The 24,491-nt window shown below is 47.0% G+C and overlaps 1 protein-coding gene across 3 annotated transcripts in view; it reads right to left on the bottom strand.

Moving 5' to 3' along the window:
• TMEM131 (transmembrane protein 131) overlaps positions 1–24,491 on the bottom strand; it is a 483,390-nt gene that overhangs the window by 305,076 nt on the left and 153,823 nt on the right. For all 3 annotated transcript variants that reach the window (XM_082245264.1, XM_082245263.1, XM_082245262.1), the window contains exon 4: positions 13,732–13,800. In XM_082245264.1, coding sequence (XP_082101390.1) covers positions 13,732–13,800 — 69 coding nt within the window. The remainder of the gene's footprint in view (positions 1–13,731; positions 13,801–24,491) is intronic.

The following is a 24,491-nucleotide window of genomic DNA, read 5'->3' as shown; positions in this document are numbered from 1 at the left end:
CCAAATCGCCCCCCTCAGGGGAAACAGCAGCAGCCCCTTGGCCTCCCAGTAAAGTGTGAGGAAATTTGCTTTCCTGAGAATCCATGCCCCCAAAAGTTTGCAGGATAAAAAAGGGTAACTGCCCCTTTAAACGCGCGGCGAGCGCAGCCCACCGCACACACACACCAGCACAAGCCGACCCCCACAGGGAAAAGTACAAATTCAGGCAAGGAATACAGGAATAAAGAGGGTAAAACCTGGAGAGATCACTGCTGCTGCTGTATCGATCGGTGTGCCCAGGGAAAAGGAAGTGATGCAATCAAGGCCGCTCCTATAAAGCCTATGAAAGGCTACAAAAAAATGGCCGCCGGAGGAGGAAGTAAAGGCAGAGATCCTGCAGTGCTTATCATGAGGCTGGAGCGATCGCCGCCAAAAACGCAATTGCAAAGCGGAGGTATCTCTGATGACCCTCGAATATGGGGATGTGTAGATACGCATCTTTGAGGTCGATGGAAGCCAGGAAATCTCCCAGGCTCAGGGAGGCTACCACCGAACGGAGGGATTAAATGTGGAATTTTTGAGCCCGCACGAAGCGGTTCAGAGCCTTCAAGTCCAGAATCGGACGTACCTTGCCCTCCTTTCTGGGCACAGTGAACAGATTCGAGTAAAACCCCCAAAATCTGTCCCGATGTGGCACCGGGACGATTACCCACTGGGCGAGGAGATCCTTAACTGCCCGTTGAAGATCGTGTAAACGATCTGGGGTCAAAGGAAGATTTGAGGGAAAGAATCTATCCGCCGGACATGAAAGGAATTCGATCTTGTAACCTGATCGAATGATTTACTGAACCCACCTGTCCGGAATCCGGAGCAGCCAAGGTTCGAGAAAACCACGCAGACGTCCCCCCACCCCTGGTACGGGCGAGGGCGTCCCTTAAGGTCGGGGTGGACGGGCCCGCCATGCCCGCATTGCCAGATTTTGGCTTGCCCGCCCAGGGCTTTCTTTTGCCACCTTGGCCTTTAAAGGATTTGCCCTGGTCTTGTGCCTTGAAGGCACGAAAGGACCCCTGATTTGGTTTAAAGGAAGGGCCCCGCTTACCGGGGAAAAACCTACCCTTGGGATTCTGGGGCAGCAGAGTGCTCTTGCCCCCAGTGACTTCTTTAACCAATTTGTCCAGAAAGTCCCCAAAAAGGCGAGTCCCCGCATAAGGGATGTCAGAAACAGTCTTCCTGGAAGTCTGGTCAGCCAACCAGCTCTTCAGCCATACCAAACGACGGGTTATCACCGTGACAGCAGATAGTTGTATGGCTAAAGGGGCCTCATCCAAGGCCGCGTCACACAGGTACAGAACAGCCTGAATAATCTGGTCCACCATCTCCAGAGTAGTAGGAGGGGCGGAATCAGCCACAAGGGTGCGTCTGAGCACCTTGGCCCAATCGGCCACAGCCTGAGAGACCATCACTGAGGCGAAAATAGGTTTCATCATGGAACCCGCCACCATATAGGAGTGGCAAGCTAGAGATTCCATCCGCCTATCCGTAGGGTCCCTGAACACCGGAGAATCCCCCGTGGGCATATTAGTGGCCTTGTTCAATCTGGACACCGTGTGAACCACCTCAGGGGCCACAGACCAGCGTGAATCCTTAGAAGACGCAAAGGGATAACGAAGTTTAAACCGTTTTGGAACCACAAAAGGGTGCTTCAAATTGCGCCATTGTTCGTTCACCATTTCGTGAAACTCTGCGGGACAAGGAAACACTTGTGCCGCCTTCTGGGTTCTACAGGTCCCAAAGGAAGACCGCTTACCCGGCGGGTTGGGCTCATCCTCTAAATGTAGTGCATCCTTAACAGCGGTAATATGCGCAGACATAGCAGCACGTTCTCTGGCCGTCCCAGGGGGGGAATCATCCCCCTCCTCATCCTCCGCCTCCCCCTCCGAGTGAGAGGACTGAGACCCCTCAGTGGGTACACTATCTACGGCAACCATATCAGACTCTGAATCAGAGGAGAGAGAAAGCCTAGGCCTCTTTCTAGAATCCTGTTCAGACATCAATAGATCCACTTTGGATGCTAAAGTTGAAAGTGCAGCAGTAATCGCAGAGGATCCAGATGTACCTGAATCATCCACCAAAGCTGGGGGGAATTTGCGGTCCTGAGACTCCATAAAAGCTTTTATGGTGCTGGCCCTTTAAATCGCAATAGCGGCGATCCCACCGCAATGTACTGTAATAGGGAAAAAACTAAAATACCCCACAGGTAGGAATAAAACTGATAGCCAGGAGATATCCCCCAAAAAACAGCAATAAAAGACCCCCAGGAGTGTTACCACGCTTGCGGACGATCTCTCTGCATGAGGAAAGGAAGTGATGTCACACTGCTAGAGGCTAAACAGGACTCTGGCCAAGGAAAAATGGCTGCCCATAGAAAATCAATGGGAGGCTCTGGGAAAATGGCCGCCGAACACATGTATAAATAAAGCCGCCACACACAAGATGGCGCCCGAAGGGCGCGATACACTACAATAGGAAATGGCTGCTGAAGTGCCCATAGTGAAGCCAGAGCAGCCGCCCATACCCAAAATGGCGGCCCCGCGGTTTTTCACCGCTGCGGGCTGCCCACACATGCCTGTACCCCAGTAAAAACACAGTAACAGTGCCATATGGTTTAGGGACCCCCACAACCCCCCACAGAGCGTCCTGGATGCGGTAGTGCCCCCGCAGGGACCAGGAGGAATGCGAGCTCCAGACACACAGACATGAGGGGAGAGCACAGACACAGCAGACTGTATTCCCAGACAGAGGCCCCACACAGAATGTACTCACCGTTCCATGATGGCGTGGGCGCCTCTCTGCGACGGGAAGCCTCCCACCCCAGGTGGCAGGGGTGCAGTCAGCCAAACAGGACTCTAGCAACACATGGAACCGCGGTTGAGGCGTCCTAGCGAGGTGGCCATCTCGTGGGCTTTTGTCCGTGAGGACAGAGACAGGTCGTTTGCGAGGCCAGGGCATACGCATAGCCTGCTAAACGCTTGATGGCGGGCTGGGATTCCATAAGGTTCTCTCTCCTAGGACACCAGGACAACCAGTCCAATTCCCAGCTCCGCAAACACTGTAGTCTTCCGAAGATCCGACTAACTAAGCGCAGAAACAAATAAAAAGCTAGTAGTGCAAAGAAAACACTTTTGCATAAAATAAAAGTAATGAAACAGAAGAAAGGCTGAGACCGTAGCTCCAGCACAGGGATAGCCTATCTTACTCCTAACTAGGCAGAAGACAAACTGAGTTGGGAATGCTGATAGCAGGGGGGTATTGGACCAGAAGGACAGCCCCCTACAGGTGTGTATGTAAATTGCTTTGTTTCTAACAAGTCTTTAGCCTAGTTTGCTCCTATGGATAAGAGGTCAATACCCATTGGTGAAGACTGTATGAGTGGGCGGCGACTGTCAGAGGACGTAAGAGAAATCATACATTTTACTGACACACCGTGGAAAAACATAACACTTCTAAAAATAGCAAACAATTGATAATGAAAATATCAATACACAAGAGTAATAATCTATTGCAGCATTATCGTACCCAACGATTTTTAAAGCTTGTGTGTGCTTCTTCAGGGGTTTATATTATTGCTACATGCAATTTCTAGAACAGAGTGATACAGTAATTAGTATACATGTTAGAGTATTACAGTGAATTACAAATCATCCCTAATCGGAAAACTTACATCATCTGTGTCATTGATCAGATTATGTTTTGCTCATCAGTAAAAAACAACCGTCTCAAATCCCGCTGTCAGGTCTGGATAACATCAAAGGGCTTAGACTATTGATTGCCAGTAGTCCCCAAGATATGACAACTAGGAGAGGCTTTTATCCCGTGGCCCAAGGCAGTATAGGCGACTGAAGCCCATGCAACAGCAAGGAGCCCTGTTGAGATAGAAGGGAATTCCCAAAACTTTTTGCTAGTATTCTAGGAAAGACAACTTCCCAGAGCCGAAAGTAGTGCATATCAATTGTGTGATATTAAATAACTAAATATGAGTGCAAGGAGTATAGAGACTGAGATTATACTAGTTGGATCATAGGTACATGGCCTTAGGGGTAGCAGAGCAGATAGGTGAACTGCGATGCCTTGTGAGATAGTTCTCACAGAGCAAATATCACACAAAAGTATATCTAGGAGAAAAAATAGGAAAGGGTCCATATTCCCAAAAGATTAGAAACTCTAGAACAGGGTGTCCAAGAGCTTTTACAGAGGTTCATTAGACTAGATCTGGCTCATTACCTTCACAGAGGTCAGGTTCCTGGTCGCAACGGGTGACCACACACCAGGAATGGCGAGGTGATAATACTCACTTATAGGTCTGTTTAAATACCCCAGGTACACTTAGTAGAATGGAAACAACTGATGCGAACAGCCACACACAATTAGCTTGCCCCACAGCTTCTCTTACAACAGCGCACCGAATGGGCTTCCTGAGATGCCGGGACTCAGTGCCAAACCCCGCGCGCATGTGCGGGATCGCAAAATCTCACGTTGGAATGATGTCCAGCCTCTGCGTCCCACCGGCACAGAAGTAATTTCCGATGTGCGTTCCACATCGGGAGACAAGGGGACTGGGCGTGCAGTGGGACCCAAGCAGGGTCCAGATGGAACAAGAAAAGCAGCCCAGTCTAAGGGCCCACGCTGGGGAAGCGAGGCCCTTTCCGTGTCGGGTCCCCATACATACCACAGGGCAATTAATGGGAAACCCAACTAGAAGAACAGTACTATCATTAGTAATGCAAGTAATCGTTAGCCGACATTCCTTGCTGTATATGTGGTACTGTATTATGCATTTCATATTTCATCTGTCTGACTTGTTTGCAGGTTTGGGACACATAATTTAGTGTTTGGTAACAATTATTTTGGATCTACAATATCCACATTTTGACACGCTAGTGTGCATTATTGCATTACTTATGATAGTACTGATCTACTAGATGGGTTTTCTCGGGGGATGGCGCCGAGCCCGGGCGTCTCAGGAAGCCTGTTCAGAGCGCTGTCGGAAGAGAAGCAGGCTAATTATGTGTGACTGTTCGCACCAGCTGTTTCCATTCTACTAAGTGTACCTGGGGTATTTAAACAGACCTATAAGTGAGTATTATTACCTCGCCATTCCTGGTGTGTGGTCACTCATTGCGTCGTGGAACCTGACATCTGTGAAGGTAATGAGCCAGATCTAGTCTAATGAACGGTACCTCTGTGAAAGCTCTTGGACACTCTGTTCTAGAGTGTCTAATCTTTTGGGAATATGGACCCTTTCCAATTTTTTCTCCTAGATATACTTGTGTGATATTTGCTCTGGGAGAACTATCTCACAAGGCATAGCAGTTCACCTATCTGCTCTGCTACCCCTAAGGCCATGTTCCTATGATCCAACTAGTATAATCTCAGTCTCTATACTCCTTGCACTCATATTTAGTTATTTAATATCACACAATTGATATGCACTACTTTCGGCTCTGGGAAGTCGTCTCTCCTAGATTACTAGCAAAAAGTTTTCGGAATTCCCTTCTACCATCTCTTAACAGGGCTTCTTGCTGTTGCATGGGCTTCAGTCACCTATACTGCCTTGGGCCACGGGATAAAAGCCTCTCCTAGTTGTCATCTCTAGGGGACTACCAGAAATCAATAGTCTAAGCCCTTTGATGTTACCCAGACCTGACAGCGAGATTTGAGATAGTTTTTACTGATGAGCAAACATAATCTGATCAACGACACAATCGTTTTCCGATTATGGATGATTTGTAATTCACTGTAATACTCTAACATGTATACTAATTACTGTATCACTCTGTTCTAGAAATTGCATGTAACAATAATATAAACCCCTGAAGAAGCACACAAAAGCTTTGAAACGCGTTGGGTACAATAATGCTGCAATAGATCACTGTGTATTGATATTTTCATGATCAATTGTTTGCTGTTTTTATATGGGTTATGTTTTTCCACGATGTGTAAGTAAAATGTATGATTTTTCATAAATACTTTCATGGACATCTTCAGTGCCTTAAAAGTCCCAAACCCTTAGGGGAAGTGCTTTCTTTCATATTGAATATAGGGATGTGGCACCATTAACCAGAGTGATTTGTTGCTGTGAAAACCCTCCTTTTATCACAGAATTGTTTGGTACAGTATAAAAGATGAGGCTGGGCAGGTGCCAACTCCTACGGGAAAATGAAATCAGCATCTCAATAAAGCTGATCAGCAGAGTAAGGCTCCATGTACACGGGACGCTGGAAATGGCCGTTTAGGAGCAGTTGGGCGTTTTTTTCAGAAGCCCCTGAACCCATCTACATTTTATCTTATCTGTCCATGTACACCAGGTCGTTTACAGTCATTTGCAGGCAGTTGCGTTCAGGGACTGTTTTTAGAACGCAATTATTTGCGTTCGAACGTGTGTTTCCCGGCGTTTCAAACGCATCAGAACGCGATGACCCGCGTTTAGCGTTCGCGTTTTTCCATTTTAAAGGGGAATAATTTTTTTGACCTCTAGGAACGCTTCTAAACGCAAACGCCCGCAAACGCTGCTAAACGCCCGCTAAACGCGGGTACAAACGCGACTGAACGGACGTTTCAAACGTCCTAAAAATTCCAGCATTCAAAAGGGACTTTTAACAACGTCCCGTGTACATGGAGCCTAAAGCATGAAGTATCCTGGAATTTCCTGGTAGAGGGCTACGCGGACTTTGGACTTGATAACAGTGGACCAACACCAGCAGATAACATGGCTCCCCAAATTATCACGAACTATGGAAAATTTTGCATTTCATTTGGAAATTCTTCTAACCCTAGAATGGATGGCAGGGGAAACTCATAAGGCAGCTCTGGTGGTGATATAGTCCTAGGCAGCTTATGGTCATCCTATCATAAAATCCTATATGCCAGTTAACCTCGCACCGTGCATAAGGCAAACTGAAAAATCCTACTTTAAATCCAAAAAGGTACCAGAAGAAGGTAGCCTTGAACGAGTAAAAACAGAATACTGCTGCTGAGCCAGAATCGGTCCTGCTGATATTGTGAAAGGGAGACACTCACTAACTAATGCGACAGCCTAGTTCCTGACAATCCCCATGTATCAGAACTGCAATGCCTGCCGTGTCTGCTAAAGTGCGATTTACATAGTATTAGATCCAAAGGGGGGGGGGGGGGGGGGGGTAGCCTCCTAGTGTTCCATTTCCTGGAGAACTGAGGTCCCCAGTCACACTGTGACCTAAGTTAAAAACGATAGAGAGGTTTCTGGTGTGTCTTACCAAAAAAAAAAAAAAAAAAAAAAAAAACTTTAGCTGAACTGCCAGCATTTAAAGACCATAATGACCACGTCATCAGCAACCAACCACGTTTCATTTGTCTAATCAGCTTTGAGATCCATTTGATAGGCTATACTGCTTTACCCATGCACATCTTTTCATCAGTTGTGGTGCGTTGGGCAGTCTATTCCAAAAACTGCCCTACCTCAACGTGCATCAATGTGAAAACAAATATATGTGTTTTTAAGGCACTGCAGCAGACTGGGCTGGTGGGAATGGACCCCAAAGATCTATGTTACAGCCATTACAAGCAATGAAATTTTGAAATTGCTAGTTTGCCAGGCTTGTTTAATAATTTGTTAGTCATCAACCCAGGAATGCGATATAGTTTCCTAAATCTTTTGGGAAAATTAAATAAATGATTGGGGCTAGCAGTGACAGCATTCACATTTATCTCATGACAGGATTACGTTATACAGATCTAAAGATAATGATTTTGCCCATGGAAGCTTTTAACTATGATTAAATATGTGTGTTTACTGAACAAACTTGTCCTGGAGCTTTAGACAATGCCTTACTTGTGCCCCATGCCATAGATTACCCGTACGCCAACAAGCTTTAAATAGGTAGCTGGCAGCAAAATCTGCTATAACAAGAAGTATAAATAATAAAATACTTACCACCTGCATTCCCACAGACAAGGCTAATACCATGATCCCTGCACCAACGCTATACATGCTAAATGTATTGCTTTATATTAAATGTAAACTAGTACACGGCTTGAAATAATAGTAAGCTGGTTGGAACTCCACATACACACACACACACACACACTTGAACGATCATTCAATGACTTGTGATTTGTGTAAACCGTAGCAAGGAAAATGTATAAAGCAGGCAGGGCTTGAGAGAGTGTTGTGTTCAAAACTTTGCCATCGTGTAATATTTGAATTATGCTACTGATTTACTATTTGAAAATAAAAGATTTATTCTTGCACAACAGTTCTAAACTCCTAGAACAATATAGGTTTTCTGGAAACAAGAAAATTCATAGTTTTCAATTGGGCTCATTGTGTTGTACACAGTCCACAAAAATACAGGAAAAGGTTCTGAATTTTTAAATCAAAAGACATGGGGTAAAAGCTGCATGCCAAGCCAATCCATGTTAGTTCTGCAAACAATCCCAATAGCTTTTTTGACTGAAGTCACAAGAACATAACATGCCTCTATTATAAAGGTTTAACCGCTTAAGAGTGCGGTGTGGAATTTTAGTGGACAGTTATTTACTCAGTCCTATGTATAAATGGCACTAGATAAACAGACATCGTGTGGCTGTTGTGCCTGCCAATCAAAGTGTACAGAGCCCTCATTATACAGAGACTGTGTACTAGGCCAATCAGAGCAGCTTGGTGCCTTGTGATCACTGTGATGACCAAAATGTTTTTTTTTTTTTTTTTTTTTTTATAGTAAAAAAAAAAATACCTTTAAAAAACAGTATTAAAAAGGGTATACAATGTATTTGGGAACAGTATTGCATGAATGAGGGACTCTCAAACTATCACAGAAAACTGAAAAACTGCCTGACAATGAAGGGTTAATACAGGATGGTACTCAACTGAATAATGATCTTGGGCAAATAATATTAGGAATACGAATTCTCCCTGTATTAAGAGGCAGCACATTTTAGATCAAAAAGGTAAATTATGATCTAGAAGGTTGCACTATGTATTTAATTCTTACGTTAACCGAATGTATTTTAAAGCTCAACTCCAGGTATGGATTTTATTGCATAGCCCAACTTCCACCAGTGTAAGCATGCATATGCCATACCTGTGGGACCACTGTGGAAGCAGAAAACCCCTGTAGTTAGTTGCTACTACTACTACAGCAATCACCGGGACTTCCAGGACCCATGCCAAGTAAATGCCCTGTTGCATAGTAGCAACAGGGGGTCTCTGATTGGTTGAGGTGAAAGACTTTTTCAAGGCATTCTGTGAACAGCACCTGTACTGGGTGAGGAAGCAAGCCCTGTGGTTACTGTGTAGCAAAGCATAGGAACAGGACCAGCAATAACTGTAGTAGTGGCAACTTGTACAGCGATTCTCAACTGGCACTTGAAAGCTGGGCCAATGTAACAATGCAAAAAAATCCATGTGTGGAGTTCAGCTTTAAAGTGGTTGTAAAGCCACTATGATACGGGCATACAATCCCCTCAGTTAAATAAGGACATGTGTCCAAATGCATGCATTTCATAAAACCTATGCGGATTTCTACCTTACATCAGAGCACCTCCCGGCGCTCACGTGACTGCGCCAATCACAGCGCCCATATCTCGTTTTCATCTTGGCTGTGTCCTGTGAGCACAGCCATCATAAGATCGGGCCGCGATGCAGGCACTCGTTCTGAGGGATGTTCCTTGATGTCCACTCAGAACGACAAAAAGGTTATGACTAAGCGGCCATGTGAGCCGTGAAACGCGTCAACCTGGACATCTGTTCCCCATCGCACTGTCTGTTCATTTATTCATTTGAAGAATAAACCATTTTTGCTTTGATTTGCTTCTACCTACCTGAGTGCGGTTCTTCTACCTTAACCTTGCAAAACTTCGGGAGGAGGTTAAGGACTGGTTAGGTTGTGTGGTGTGATAGCAGGCACTTTTGTGAATCCTCTACAAGGTGGATTTATTTGGCCTGGTCCAGTTCAAGAAGATCATTGAAAGAATGGCCCTGCAGAAAATGAGGGAGTTGGCCTGATATTTGATGCATCCCAGTGTCTCACTGAGAATTTCCAGGGGCATTTCTATACTCTCTACCACAAATTGTATGCACACCCCCAAAAGTTCTTTCATAATACTTGCATGAAGGTGTCCTTCTTTGATGCCCTTCTTGAGATGGTTAGACCCAGAATGATGCGAGCCACAATGGATACGAGGTATCCTGTGTCGCCAGAACGTCGTCTAACTTTACAGTAGATCAATTTCCAAGTATTCTCTTTATTGCCACTTCTGAAGACAATTACCCTACCAAGTCCCCCTGCCTTGTGATTGGCAGGGAGCAGATTACATAGCTGATATCAGTCTTAATATCAGGTATTGAATCAGCCCAATGACCACATGAGTACTGATACATTATTATTATTCGCCTTCATGACACTTGCTGGCACAAAAAGCTTTACCATGGGTAATAATGCTTAATGCCTCTGCTCCTTCCTAGCAATGCTAGTATTGCTGGCTGGCTTGATGCTTTTGCAAGCACATAGGAGCACACGTCTACTATGTGCAAGCAGGAAGTGGCTGAAGCTGCTCTGTCGTAGTTCGCTATCATTTCCCAGTGCATTCTGGGATACAGGAAACTCCACTGCCTCTCCCCAGCACCTAGCTAACATTTATTACATTTTTCATTTTTGCACCTTAAATGCTTTAAAGTGTGGTTAAGGTGCAGTTACAGTGTCCTACCAATAAAATCAATTCAGGAGGCTGATGTGCGGCGATGCCTCCTGAAAGCTACATTCTGCTTAATTTTTAACACAATACTACTGACACCTGTGTGTACTACACTGTGTGGTGCTCAGTATAATATTCCTGGCAGGCAATGAATGGCAGTTTTGAGGCATTAAAAACACTGCCTAAATCCTACTTAAACACAGGGTATTGACAGATGTGTGAACGAAATCACATCATAGTAAAGTGTTACCTAATGAATGGCAAGGATTTTACAGCAAACAGTAACTCTTCCACTTTCACAGGACCATTTCCTTGAACAATCCAGTGGATAGTCGAAGGTTACAGAGTATGCATTAAAATTAAATAGAAACACACACACACAACAAACACCATTTACCACAGTGTCTGAGGGAAGAACAGTCTCAGACATAAAAGTCTTATCAATTTTCGTATAAAACTGTGCAAACGAAACCACCTCGAAGGTAGACACCATCAGGCCCAACAGCCGCATGCAAGTCCGGAGGGATGACCATCTGCTGGGCAGCAGGAGACAAATTGCAGCCTGCAATTTCTGGAGTTTATTCAGAGGAAGGAACACTCTGGCTAAGGCCGAGTCCAGAGTCAGACCCAGACAGTCTAGCTTAAAAATTCAGAATCCAGCCAAACTCCTGCAGAGTTCGTATGGGGATCTCCAGGTTTTCCACCAGAGCAATAGGAGACTCGACTCGCAAAAAGAGGTCATCCGCGGGCAGTCGGCCAGGAGGAACACTGTGACTAGGGCCGAGACCCGGTCGTATGCGTCCTCGCGAGGCGTTTAACTTGCAGGCCAGTCAAGTCCGGTGGGGCTATGCCGTGGCCAACCTAGCGTGTAGCTGAGGTCTGCATGCGCTCGCTGGGGACTAGGATGACCACTGGATCTAGATTATCCAGCCTGTTGCCCAGTCTGGCAGTTGATTGCAGATGTCTCAAAAAAAAAAAAAAAAAAACACAGGCGAAAAATTTCTATCTAAAAAAGGAAAAAATACCAGGACCAGAGATGCGAGCAAGGAACTAGGTCCTTACTCCTGACTAGGCAGAAAAAAACTGAGTAACTATAGCAGAGAGAGGGAGTACCCCCCCTGGGACTACCCATTAGCGTAGCCAGTTTCTTTTTCTACCTAGTGTCCTACTCCTGTAGAGGGTAGTATAACCAAAAGGTAATGAAGATGAGGAGCTGTGTCCATCAATGAATTAGAATGTTTTTTTTTTTCTGACATGTTAAATAAGACCCACTAACGTTGATTAGAATCAACTATCAGAATAGGCAGTAGTTGTTCTAACAAATCCCGCATTCTACCTGTCTAGATAAAAATACTTGACTCAAGTAAGCCTGGGCACTTCTTGTTTACACGCATTTCTGACAGCCATTTATTGCAGTAGGTCAGAGTATGTATTTACCTACTCATCCATTTCAAGCCACTGCCAACTTTGAAATAATGTCAGTCTAACCAAAAAGATAGAGATACCACACAACCTGCTAAAACTCTATTTCATAATAACATTAACACGATAAGAGGAAGGTGTTGTAACATGCAATAAAAATATAACCCAACTCTGACATCTGCTTTTGATTTCCACAAAGAAGTGGGAAATTACTCAGTGATCGTAAAATAAAATCTCTACAATTTGAATCTCTATAATCAGTTATCAACACAGGACAAGAAAATGTGTGTTATGGGCATTAAATCACATTTCTCATAATAATGTATTCAGACATTCTTTATGCAGCAAGTTCTGGTAAACTAAACAACCTTTTCATTGGAAGGAAATCTGCGTGTGTAATTAAACATATTATACCAGCGAATGAAAGTTTAACCAGAGTAGAAAACAGAAGGCAGTTAAAAAAACAACAAAAAAAAGAAATTATTTGACAGTATAATATTCTGTGCAAAGTTTTTCATTTTTTCATTCAATTTTTAAAATTAAATGACATAAAATCTAATTTGTGATGAACACCTATACAGGGATATGCATTCAAAACTGCAAGGGTATTTGTTTTTATTGGAGTTGGGCTCCAAGCATGACAAAGATAGTGTATTTCTAGCAAGATTAACATGTACTTTCTGTACTTGCGGAAACGGTTCTTGAAAAACCCAAAACTAATGCAGCCACCCCAGCTCAATGATAGGTAATCTGAAGTATTTAAAAATAAAGATTTTTGATTTTAAAATAGTTGGTACACAGAAATAGGTGACTTTTCTAACAGAGGGAGAGATCTGTGGGGGACCAGAGCATTACAGAGCCAATTTGTCAAGAAAGTTTATGAAAGGGAACTTCACTAAGATTTGCTTTGTCATAGCCACTCTGCTTTATTCGGACTTTACTCACCATGCTTAGCTTTAATAATATAAACTGGGAATAAAGACAAATAAGCCACACATTAAATGAGCTAAAATCACTAGTAAATAGAGTATTCTGATTCTTTATGCAGTTTATAAATAAGCGTAAAGACAATATCAATTGTCCCCGCATTTTCACTACATTTACATGAAGCTGTGCAGGAAAAGTGAGAGAGAAAGAGAGACTGACACAAATTGGAACGATGCTAAGGGTGCTTCAGCAGGTGCAATGACTGTTTATTTTTTAAACACATTTTAAAAACGTGATAATTTAAGTTGACTTTTGTAAGTATCTTGCAGAACCCATTTACAATGGCTATTCAGTCCATACGTCCATATACTCATTGCGTGCTTTTGTGGCTGGAGCCTCCAGGTTCTGTGTGTAAGCCTATGGGGAAGCATTCGTATAACGAATACTATAATTTTATGAATTATTCTTACACCGCTACCAAAATATATTTTTTATAAAAATTGTCCTTTTAAATAGGTTTTTAGAAACATAAGAAAATGAAAGTTCAAAAACATTACTGGTATACAGAAGACATTTTATTACATACTAAAATTAAAAACACCTTTATGACTGATAGGAGATGCAAATATGTAAATATAGAATTGAATATATAGAGCAGACAATAATGCTTACTGTTCATGGAAGTCCAGCATTGGTGGTTCAAACCGTATTGGCCTGCAGTTCCCCCTGTGCAAGGATACACTGTAGAGAAAGAGATAGGACTGTAAGAACAGGGACAATAGAAAACCCATCTTCGTCTTAGCAGATTATGAACAGGTGTGAGCGCAAGTGTCTCTCACAATGAAATGCCCAAAGGACTACAGTAGTCCGTGTTCAAGAAGGGGGAACTTGACAAACTTGTTTAGCTAGAGAAGAAATGCCACAGCTATTGAACTAAACCACTTGGTAACACTGTTTATAGAAACCATGTGATCCTGGCTTCAAGTCACTTTTGTATCCACTCAGTGTGTCGATCTGTCTTTCTACACACAATGTGTATATAAATACTGTATACACACACACAGACAACAATCATGTATATAACGGTTTAGAATTACATGAACTGAAAAAACGAAGTCTGAGTAAAACACAAGAAAGTTTGTAAGACTACCAAAGCAGCAACATTTTCCTTTGTCTGCATGGGCTAAAGAGAATCTGTAAAGACAATTTATCTTTGGGATCCAAAGCTCCCATCCAGCGCTAGAGGCTGCTGCTGTCTAAGTTTACGTTTCCACTATTACGACCCCAAAGTCAAACGATTTAGAGTGCGACTTTGATCCATCTTTACACTCTCTGGATCAAAGTTGCATCAAAAGTTGCATCAAAGTAGTGCAGGTACCTTTTCAAAGTCGCTGATTTTCAAAGTCCCATAGATTGGAACGGGTGCCATTGAAATCAATGGGCTGAGACTTGCCATGCGACTTTGGAGTCGCACTAGTGAAACTGAGCATACCTGCCAAGAGAGGTGCCAGTTTGTACTTTGTAAAAGCACGTCACTGAGCAAGGGGGTACAAAGTTTAGCACTCAAATTACCCACTTGCCCTCCAAAGGATTTACCCCCACCCTCCTTCGTGACCAGGCCATTTTTTGCTATGCGGCGCTGCTTCAAATTACAATTGTGCAGTCATGCAATGCTGTATCCAAACTAAATTTAAATAATTTTTTTTCCACACAAATAGAGCTTACTTCAGTTGGTATTTGATCATTTTGACTTTTTTTTTTATGTAAAAAGAAAAAAGGCCAACACTTTGGGGAAAAAACAAACAAAAACACATTTTTTACTTTCTGCTATAAAACATATCCCATAAAAACTGGATTTTTGACTTACCGCAAAACCCTTTTCTCTTAAGTTCATTGACAGATGCAGCTCCATATCTTTTTGACCATAGGGTTATGCTGCCCCCTACAGGAGTAGGACACTATGCAGGAAAAAAACTTTACCACGCCTATGGGGCAGTCCCTGCAGGCATACACCCACAGACTCTGCTATAGCCCTCAGTTTTGTTGCAGTGTTTAGAAGAAAAAAAAACCCATCCCACTCATAACTAGAGGGGCGGGTGCTTAAAAGGATTTTACAGTAAGTCAAAAAATTACATTTTTTGTAAGAACTTACCGTAAAATTCTTCTCTCTGAAGTCCATTGACAGACGCTGCTCTCTTTGCTTCATTACGATTGGGTTACGTGCCCTCTTCAGGAGTAGACTAGGCAGTGCAAAAGCTCAAAAGCTTTTACCAGACACGCCCATAGGGGCTTTCCCTAACAACATAACCCCGGGCACAGAGTGCTCACAAAGTTTCGTAGCAAACCGTGAAAAAACACATCCATCCCAACGGGTGCTGTGTCTGTCAAAGGACTTCAGAGAAAAGGATTAAAAAACTGAATTTTTGTAAAATCTTACCTGTAAAATTCCTTTCTCCGAGTCCTCCGACAGTCGCCGCCATCTTCATATTCGTCACAATGGGGTATTAGACTTTGCTCCGTAGGAGTAGCTAGGCAACAGAATATGTTAATATTAAAGCTTTTAACATATCCCACCCCCAGGGGGTGGTCCCCTCAGTCAATACCCTCCTACTTCCTGTATCCATACCTCAGTTTCAGTGGAATAGCAGTAGAGTATACAACCAAACCCCAAAGAGGGGCGGGGGCGGCAACTGTCGGAGGACTCAGAGAAAGGAATTTTACAGGTAAGATTTTACAAAAATTCCGTTATCTCTTACGTCCTCCGACAGTCGCCGCCATCTTCATATTCGTCACAATGGGGACGTCCCAAAGCAGTGCAAACATGAGGGGTGGGAAACGCAGCCGCGCCTAAGGCAACGCTGTCTCCACATCAAAGAAAGGAACCTTACCAAAGGAAGGAAACCAGCTGGGCAACATGAGAAAAAACTTGCTCAACAGGAGCAATAACCCAGGAAAAAACAAATATTCCTAGGGACAAAAACATATCCCAAACAGCCAAGGAGCCCAAAACAAAGGGCTCTAAGGAACCGCCGCACTAAGAACCTTGCGGCCAAAGGAAGCATCTGCCGATGCCTGAACATCCACTCTGTAGAATTTTGTGAAGGTGTGCACGGTCGACCAAGTTGCCGCCTTACACACCTGGGCCACAGAAGCCCCATGACGACAGGCCCAAGACGTACTCAGAGATCTGGTAGAGTGCGCCTTCACAGGCACAGGGGGAACTTTCTCCTTCAAAGCATAGGCCTGTTCAATGGTCTGTCTGATCCATTTGGAGATGGTAGAAGCCGACGCCGCCATGCCCTTCCGAGGACCCTCCGGAAGGACAAACAAGGAATCCGACTTGCGAAAGGATTCAGTCGATTTCAGGTAAACCCTAATCGCCCGAACAACATCCAAGGAGTGCAACTCCACCTCCTTCGGATGTTTAGGCTTCGCGCAGAGCGAAGGCAAGACAATGTCCTCATTGAGGTGAAATTCCGAAACCCTCTTCGGAAGAAAAGAAGGGTTAGGTCGCAAGACCACCTTGTCCAAGTGAATGATCAGATACGGAGACTTGCTGGACAAAGCTGCCAGCTCCGACACTCTGCGAGCTGAAGTGATCGCCACCAAAAAGGCGACCTTCTTGGACAACAGACAACGAGATCTTCCTGATCTGTTCAAAAGGAGCATGTTGTAACACGGACAGAACAAGATTCAAGTCCCAAGGGGGCAGAGGTTCCCTCCTAGGAGGGACCAGATGTCGCACCCCTTGAACAAAAGTTCTAACCAAGGAGTTAGATGCCACAGGACGTTGAAAAAGAACGGCCAGCGCAGACACCTGACCCTTGATCGTAGCCAGCGCCAAACGCTGGTCAACACCCGTTTGAAGGAAGGACAACACCCTAGACACCGAGTATGTGTGAGGTGAAAACCCCCTGGACTCGCACCAGGCAAAATAGGCCTTCCAAGTACGGTAATAGACCTTCCCCGAGGAAGACTTCCTCGCGTTGATCAAAGTGTGAATGACCTCAGGGGAGAGACCCCTGTTCTTCAGGACCTCGGTTTCAACAGCCAGGCCGTTAAAGCCAGCGACTGTAAAGCAGGATGGAATATCGGCCCTTGAGACAGGAGATCTTCTCGAAGGGGTAGACGCCACGGGGCGTCGACCGCCAGATTCACGAGGTCTGCGTACCAGGACCGGCGAGGCCAGTCCAGTGCCACAAGAATCACCGCGTTTGGTTCCGAGGTCAACCTGCGAAGGAACCTGGACAGCAATTGAATCAGTGGGAACACATACATCAGTCGGTACTGATGCCACGGAGCTACCAACGCGTCTGACGCGTCTGCCCGAGGATCGCGCGTCCTTGCCACGAACCGTTTCACCTTGTTGTTCAGACGAGACGCGAACAGGTCCACCTCCGGAAGACCCCACTTCGCGCACAACATCTGGAAGACATCCGGGTGGAGGGACCATTCCCCCTGGTCCAGGGTCTGGCGGCTCAGATAATCCGGCTGCCAGTTCACCACCCCCGGAATGTGAACCGCCGAAATTGCCGGGATGTGTGTCTCGGCCCAAGACAGAATTTCGGCCACTTCCCGAGCCGCTCGGGCACTCCTGGTGCCCCCTTGGTGATTGATGTAAGCCACCGCCGTGGCATTGTCCGTCTGCACCCGAACCGGAGAGCCCTGCAGCCTGTCCGCCCAATGTCGAAGGCAGAGATTTATCGCTCGCAATTCCAGAATGTTGATCAGAAGGGAGGATTCCTCCTCCGACCAAGTACCCTGGGCGGACAGAACGCCCAGAACACCACCCCAGCCCGACAGGCTGGCATCCGTGGTGATCACCGTCCATGAAAGAGGACGAAAAGACTTGCCCCCCGACACCGACGGGGACTGGAGCCACCACAGAAGATCCCTTCTGGTGCGATGACTCAACGAAATCTGGAGATCCAGAGATTGCAGCCGCCCGTCCCAGCTGGACAGGATCTCCGCTTGGAGACCCCGCGTGTGAAACTGGGCGAAGGTCTCGGCTTTCGAGGCGATTCCTATCAATCCCAGACGCCGCATGCACGTCCGGAGGGACGAACACGGAGCGTCCCTGAGGGACCTGACTTCTTCCTGAAGAGTCCTGAGTTTGTCGTCCGGAAGGAAGACCTTCGCCTGGACCGAGTCCAGGATCATTCCCAGGTAGGGAAGACGAATCGACGGACACAGCGTCGACTTTGGAAAATTTATCATCCAACCAAACTCCTGCAGAGTCTGCATCGTGACGGACAGGGCCTCCACCAGACCCTGGCTGGTCGCAGACCGAACCAGAATGTCGTCCAGATACCCCAGGACAGAGATGCCCTGGGCTCTCAACAAAGTCAGAACCGGTGCAAGCCCCTTGGTGAAAACCCGTGGAGCCGAAGCGAGACCAAAAGGTAACGCCACGAATTGGTAGTGATCCTCCGCAATGGCGAATCGAAGGTACCTCTGGTGACCCTCGAAAATCGGGATGTGAAGGTACGCATCCTTCAAGTCGATGGAGGCCATGAATTCCCCTGGAACCAGGGCAGCCACCACCGACCGCAGAGATTCCATGCGGAACTTGCGAACCCGCACAAAGCGGTTCAGAGCCTTCAAGTCCAGAATTGGACGTACCTTGCCCTTCTTCCTGGGCACGGTGAACAGATTGGAATAGAACCCCCGAAATCTGTCCCGATGAGGCACCGGAACCACCACTCCCTGAGCCCGCAGGTCCGGCACCGCTAGGTGCAGATCCCGCAAACGCTCCGGGGGCAGTTGAAGATTTGAGGGAAAAAATCTGCTCTCCGGCTGAGAGAGAAACTCGATCTTGTAGCCAGACCGTACGATTTCCTGAACCCACCTGTCCCGAACACGGGCCAGCCAGGGTTGAAGAAAACCGAGCAAGCGTCCCCCCACCCCAGAACTGGGTGAGGGCGCTCCTTCAGGCCGCATTGTTATGGGCAGCGGGTCCGGACTGGCCGGACTTCTGCTTACCTGACCACGGCTTCTTTTGGGAGCCTTGACCCTTAAATGGCTTGCCCTTATAGTGCGACCGAAAGGCACGAAAGGACCCCTGAGAGGGCCGAAAAGAAGCATGCTTCTTACCAGGAGCCGCCTTAGCCTTGTGGGATTGGGGCAAGAGCGTGCTCTTACCACCCGTGATCCCCTTTATCAGTGTATCCAAGGAGTCGCCAAAAAGGCGAGATCCATCATAGGGCAGATTGGCTAAGGTCTTGCGCGAAGATTGGTCCACAGACCAACACTTCAACCAAACCAGGCGGCTAGACAATACCGCCACACTGTGTACACGTGCAGCCAACGGTACTATATCCAAGTCCGCATCACACAAATACATGACACCCTGATGGATTTGATCCACCATATCCAATGTCGCTGATGAGGCAGAATCAGCCACCAGGAAGTGTCTAAGCATCTGCGTCCAACTCGCGACAGCCTGGGCTACCATAAGTGAAGCAAACAGAGCTTTTAGCATAGAACCCGTAATAGAATAAGTATGACGGGCAAGAGACTCCAGCCTCCTGTCCGTGGCATCCCGGAACACCGGGGCATCCTCTGCAGGAATCGCAGTGGACTTATTCAAAACCGCTATCGCGTGATCCACCGGGGGCGGTACACACCAACGCTCATCAGTAGAGGGCGTGAAAGGATAACGCAGCTTGAACCTACTTGGCACAGCAAAAGGCTTGCGTAAATTGCGCCATTGTTCCTTAACAGCGCGCTGAAAATCATCAGTGCAGGGAAAGACCTGCGATGTCTTGCGTCTTTTCTGCGTCCCATAAGCTGCCAGGGCAGCAGGAGGACATGGTTCATCCTGTAATCGCAGTGTTTGTTTGATAGAAGCAATCAATTCATCCATGAGTGCAAGCTCTTCAGACGAGCCAGGGGGAGAATTATCAACCCCTTCAACCTCAGCCTCCACCTCGGACCCCACAAGATCCAGGGAGGAACGGGACCCTGATAAGGAGACCCCAGCCATAGCAGCCCCATCACCATCACCCTCTGAATCAGAGGAAATTGAAACTCTGGGCCGTTTAGTGGATTGAGCAGCCACAAGCATTTGCACCTGAGCAGCAAGGTTAGCCACAACTGTAGCCAAATCCCCCCCTGGGGGGTAAACAGCAGTCCCCTGGCCTCCCACCAATGTGGTAGGAAATTTGCTTTCCTGAGAATCCATGCCCCAAGGTATTTGGAAGAATAAAGGGTTAACTGCCCCTTTAAAAAGCGCGGCAAGCGCAGCCCACCGCACACACACACCAGCACAAGCCGACCCCCACAGGGAAAAAGTACAACTCAGGCAAGGATACAGGGATAGGGAGGTAAAAACCTGGAGAGACCGCCGCTGCTGCTGCCTCGATCGGTGCGCCCAGGGAAAAGGAAGTGATGTCACGCAGGGCGCTCTATTAAAGCCTATGGAAGGCTACAAGAAAATGGCCGCCTGCAGTGCTACCATGCGGCCGGAGCGAGCGCCGCCAAAATGGCGGCATTTGGCGCCGAAGCGCTGCTCCTCCACCACAGCGAAAACGCCAAAAACACATGCAGCAAATAAAAATGGCGGACCGCCGCAGCGGTCGCCGCAATGTGCATAACACGATACAATCATGTCCCTCAGCACACAGCCTGTCACACAGTGAGACACCGCACCTAAAACTGACACAGAACAGTGCAGCACAGCCCCCCTCCTTGCAGCCCACAGAATGCAGCCAGCAGACGGAGTCCAACAGTGTGACCAGAGGCAGGGTTACACAGTCCCAGACTGACACCCCCCAAACAGACAGGTCCCCACACAGATACACTTACCTCCTAAATGGCGTGGGGAACCCGCACAGGCGAACAAGCCACTGCACATGTGACAGGGAGAGTCGCATCCAGGACGCAGAAGAACTGGGGTTGAGAAACCGCACAGCGTCCAGTGAGGTAGCCACCTCACCATAGCATCCCTGCACCGAACAGGGATGGGTTGTTCAGAATGCCAGGAGAAGTACCTGACTGAACGCTCGATGGCAGGCTGGGAAGCCACTGACCCACAACCTGCGACCAGGGGGATCAGCCCCGAGACCCAGCCCGCATGATCCTCTTCATCAGAAGGACTAACTAATGCTGACAAAAGTAACAGCTAAGTAAAGAAAGAGAAAAAAACTCAAATAAAATCAAAAAAGAAGAGAAAGGCTGAGACAAAATGCCCCAGCATAGAGACATCCAGCTACTCCTGACAAGCTAGACATTGAAACTGAGGTATGGATACAGGAAGTAGGAGGGTATTGACTGAGGGGACCACCCCCTGGGGGTGGGATATGTTAAAAGCTTTAATATTAACATTCTGTTGCCTAGCTACTCCTACGGAGCAAAGTCTAATACCCCATCGTGACGAATATGAAGATGGCGGCGACTGTCGGAGGACGTAAGAGAAATCCAGTTTTCTCCATTGTCCTTTGACAGACGCAGCTCTCCTTGGTTCATTATGATTGGGACATCCTAAAGCAGTATAAGCATGAGGGGTGGGAAGAAAGCAACCAAACAACGCAAGTCCAGGGCCAAAAAAAAAAAAAACGTAGCCAACTGGGCAGTAAAAGCTCACCAGTACCAACAGGAGCTTACCCATAAGAAAAAGAAGTCAAAACCTATAAAGAGAAGAAACCAAGTCTCTTTTAAACAGCAGCCTGCAAAACTTTGCGGCCAATGGAGGCATCTGAGGATGCTATTAGATCAACCTTATAAAACGTTGTAAACTTATGAACCGACGACCAAGTCGCCGCTTTGCACACTTGAGAAAACAGATGCCTGATGGCGAAAAGCCCAAGAGGCACTCAGCGTTCTAGTAGAATGCGCGGTCACAGGGAAAGAAGGATCCTGACCCTTCAAAAAATAGGCCTGAACAATCCTCTGCCTGATCCACCGAGACATGGTTTTAGCAGACGCAGCCGAACCCTTACAAGATCCATCAGTAAGGACAAACCCGAGTCGGAATTCCTAAAAGACTCTGAGGCCGACAGGTAAACCCTGATCACCCGAACCACAGCCAGAGAATGCAGAGCAAACTCCTTAGGGTGCTTTGGCTTAGGACAAAGTGAAGGCAACACAATGTCTTCATTGAAGTGGAAATCAGACACCACCTTAGGAAGAAAAGTCTGATTAGGTCGAAGAACCACTTTATCTCTATGGATAACCAGAGAAGGAGAGGGACAGGAAAGCGCCGCCAATTCAGACACTGCAAGCAGAAGTAATAGCCACCAAAAAGGCCACCTTCTGGGTTAACAGAGGCAGAGAAAAGTCCCTATTATTCTCCAAAGGAGATTGTTGAAGAACAGACAAAACCAAGTTCAGATCTCACGGAGGTAATGGGGCTCTTCTTGGAGGAGCCAAATGACGCACCCTTTGAATAAAGGTGCAGATCAAAGGAGTAGCTGCCAACGGGCGTTGAAAACAAATGGCCAAAGCTGACACTTGGCCCTTTATGGTGCCAAAGCCAACCTTTGCTCAACCCCCTTCTGCAGGAAGGCCTAGACTCTCGCTAGAACGAGCGATGGCATAACTAGTGCGATTCACACCAGGCAATATACATCTTCCAAGTACGATGATACATTTTTTCTGGAAGTCGCTTTCCTAGCCCCCAATAGGGTAAGAATCACAGAGACAGAAAAACCCCTGTCTTTTAACATCTGGCCATCAACAGCCATGCCGTGAAAGCCAGCGACCGTAAAGCAGGATGGAAGATCGGTCCTTAAGACAGCAGATCTTCACTCAGAGGCAGCCACCACGGCGGCTCCACGACCATCCTTAACATGTCTGCATACCAAGACCAGCGAGGCCAGTCTGGTGCCACCAGAATCACGGACACAGATTCCGCCAGTCTGCGAAGGAACCTCGGCAATAGTTGAATCGGAGGAAAGACATACATCAGCCGATATCGAGCCCAGGGAACCACCAATGCGTCTGAGGCGTCGGCCAGAGGATCTCAAACCCTGGCCACAAACCTGTCTTGTTCAAACGAGAAGGTTTGTGGCCAGGGTTCGAGACCCTCTGGCCGAGCCAGGAGATGAAAATCTCTGGATGCAGGGACCATTCCCCCATGATCCAGAACCAGAACCAGACTCAGATAATCCGCCTGCCAGTTCGCCACACCAGGAATATGAACTGCATTAAGAGCTGGGACATGATCCTCGGCCCAGGTCAGGATGTCGGTCACCTCCCGGGCCACCTGGACACTCTTGGTGCTCCCTTGACGATTGTTGTAAACCACAGCCGTGGCATTGTCGGATTGAAACCGAACTGGGAAACTGTGCAAATGAGTCGTCCAATGGCAAAGACAAAGCTTGAGCGCCCTGAGCTCCAACATATTTATCAGTAAGGAGGATTCCTCCGTTGACCAACTTCCTTGAGCACAGAGGTTGTTCAACACTCCACCCCAGCCCGACAAGCTGGTATCCACTTCCATAACACTGGAAGCAAAGACCTGTCCTGGCGCAGAGTGGGCGACAGAAGCCACCACTATAGGTTTGACCTCGTGGACCGGCTCAGACAGATCATCCTGTCTAGGGACTGCGGATCCTTGTTCCACTTGACAAGGATCTCCTGTTGCAGATTTCGCATGTGAAATTGAGCAAAGGGGACCGCCTCGAAGGATGACACCATCAGACGCAAAACTTGCATGCAAGTCCACAGGGAGAAGAGATTGTTGTCCATAAGCAACCCGATCTTGCTTTGCAGCATCTGAAGTTTGTCCTCTGGGAGAAAGACTCTCGCCCGAGCGGAGTCTAGAAACATACCCAGGTAGGACAAACACACCGATGGCGTCAGCGCCGACTACTTTAAATTTATGATCCACCCAAACTCTTGAAGGGTCTGAATCGTGACTGACAGGTCGCCCAACAGGGTAGGGTGAGACTTTGCTCTCAACAAGAGATCGACCAGGTACCCGAGGATGGCATTCCCCTTTTTCAGAACAGGGCCAACACCGGGGGCCAAAACCTTGGTGAAGACCCGAGGGGGGGGGGGCGGAGACTAGACCGAAGGCTAGTGCCACAAATGGAATGCTCCTTCGCCACCGCGAAACGGAGATATCTCTGATGACCCTCGTATATAGGGATGTGCAGATGCGCATCCTTGATGTCGATGGAGGCCAAGAAGTCACTCTGATTTAAGAAGGCTACCACTGACGTAATTGATTCCATCCGGAACTTCTGCACCCGCACAAAGCAGTCCAGAGACTTGAGGTCTAAGATAGGACGAACCTTGCCTTCCTTTCTGGGCACCGTGAACAGGTTTGAGTAAAAACCTCGAAACCTGTCCCCGGGGGGAACCGCCACGATCACCCCCTATACAAGGAGATCCTGCACCGCTTCCTTTAGATCCAGCAAGCAATCTGGAGAAAGCCGGAGACTTGAGGAGAAGAACCTGTCTGCTGGACATGACCAAAGTTTGATCTT

The sequence above is a fragment of the Pelophylax lessonae genome (assembly GCF_965119305.1).
Source record: "Pelophylax lessonae genome assembly, chromosome: 2".
Classification (NCBI taxonomy): Eukaryota; Metazoa; Chordata; class Amphibia; order Anura; family Ranidae; genus Pelophylax; species Pelophylax lessonae.
The sequence above is the reverse complement of the archived record's forward strand: the minus strand, read 5'-3'. Positions and strand labels throughout refer to the sequence as shown.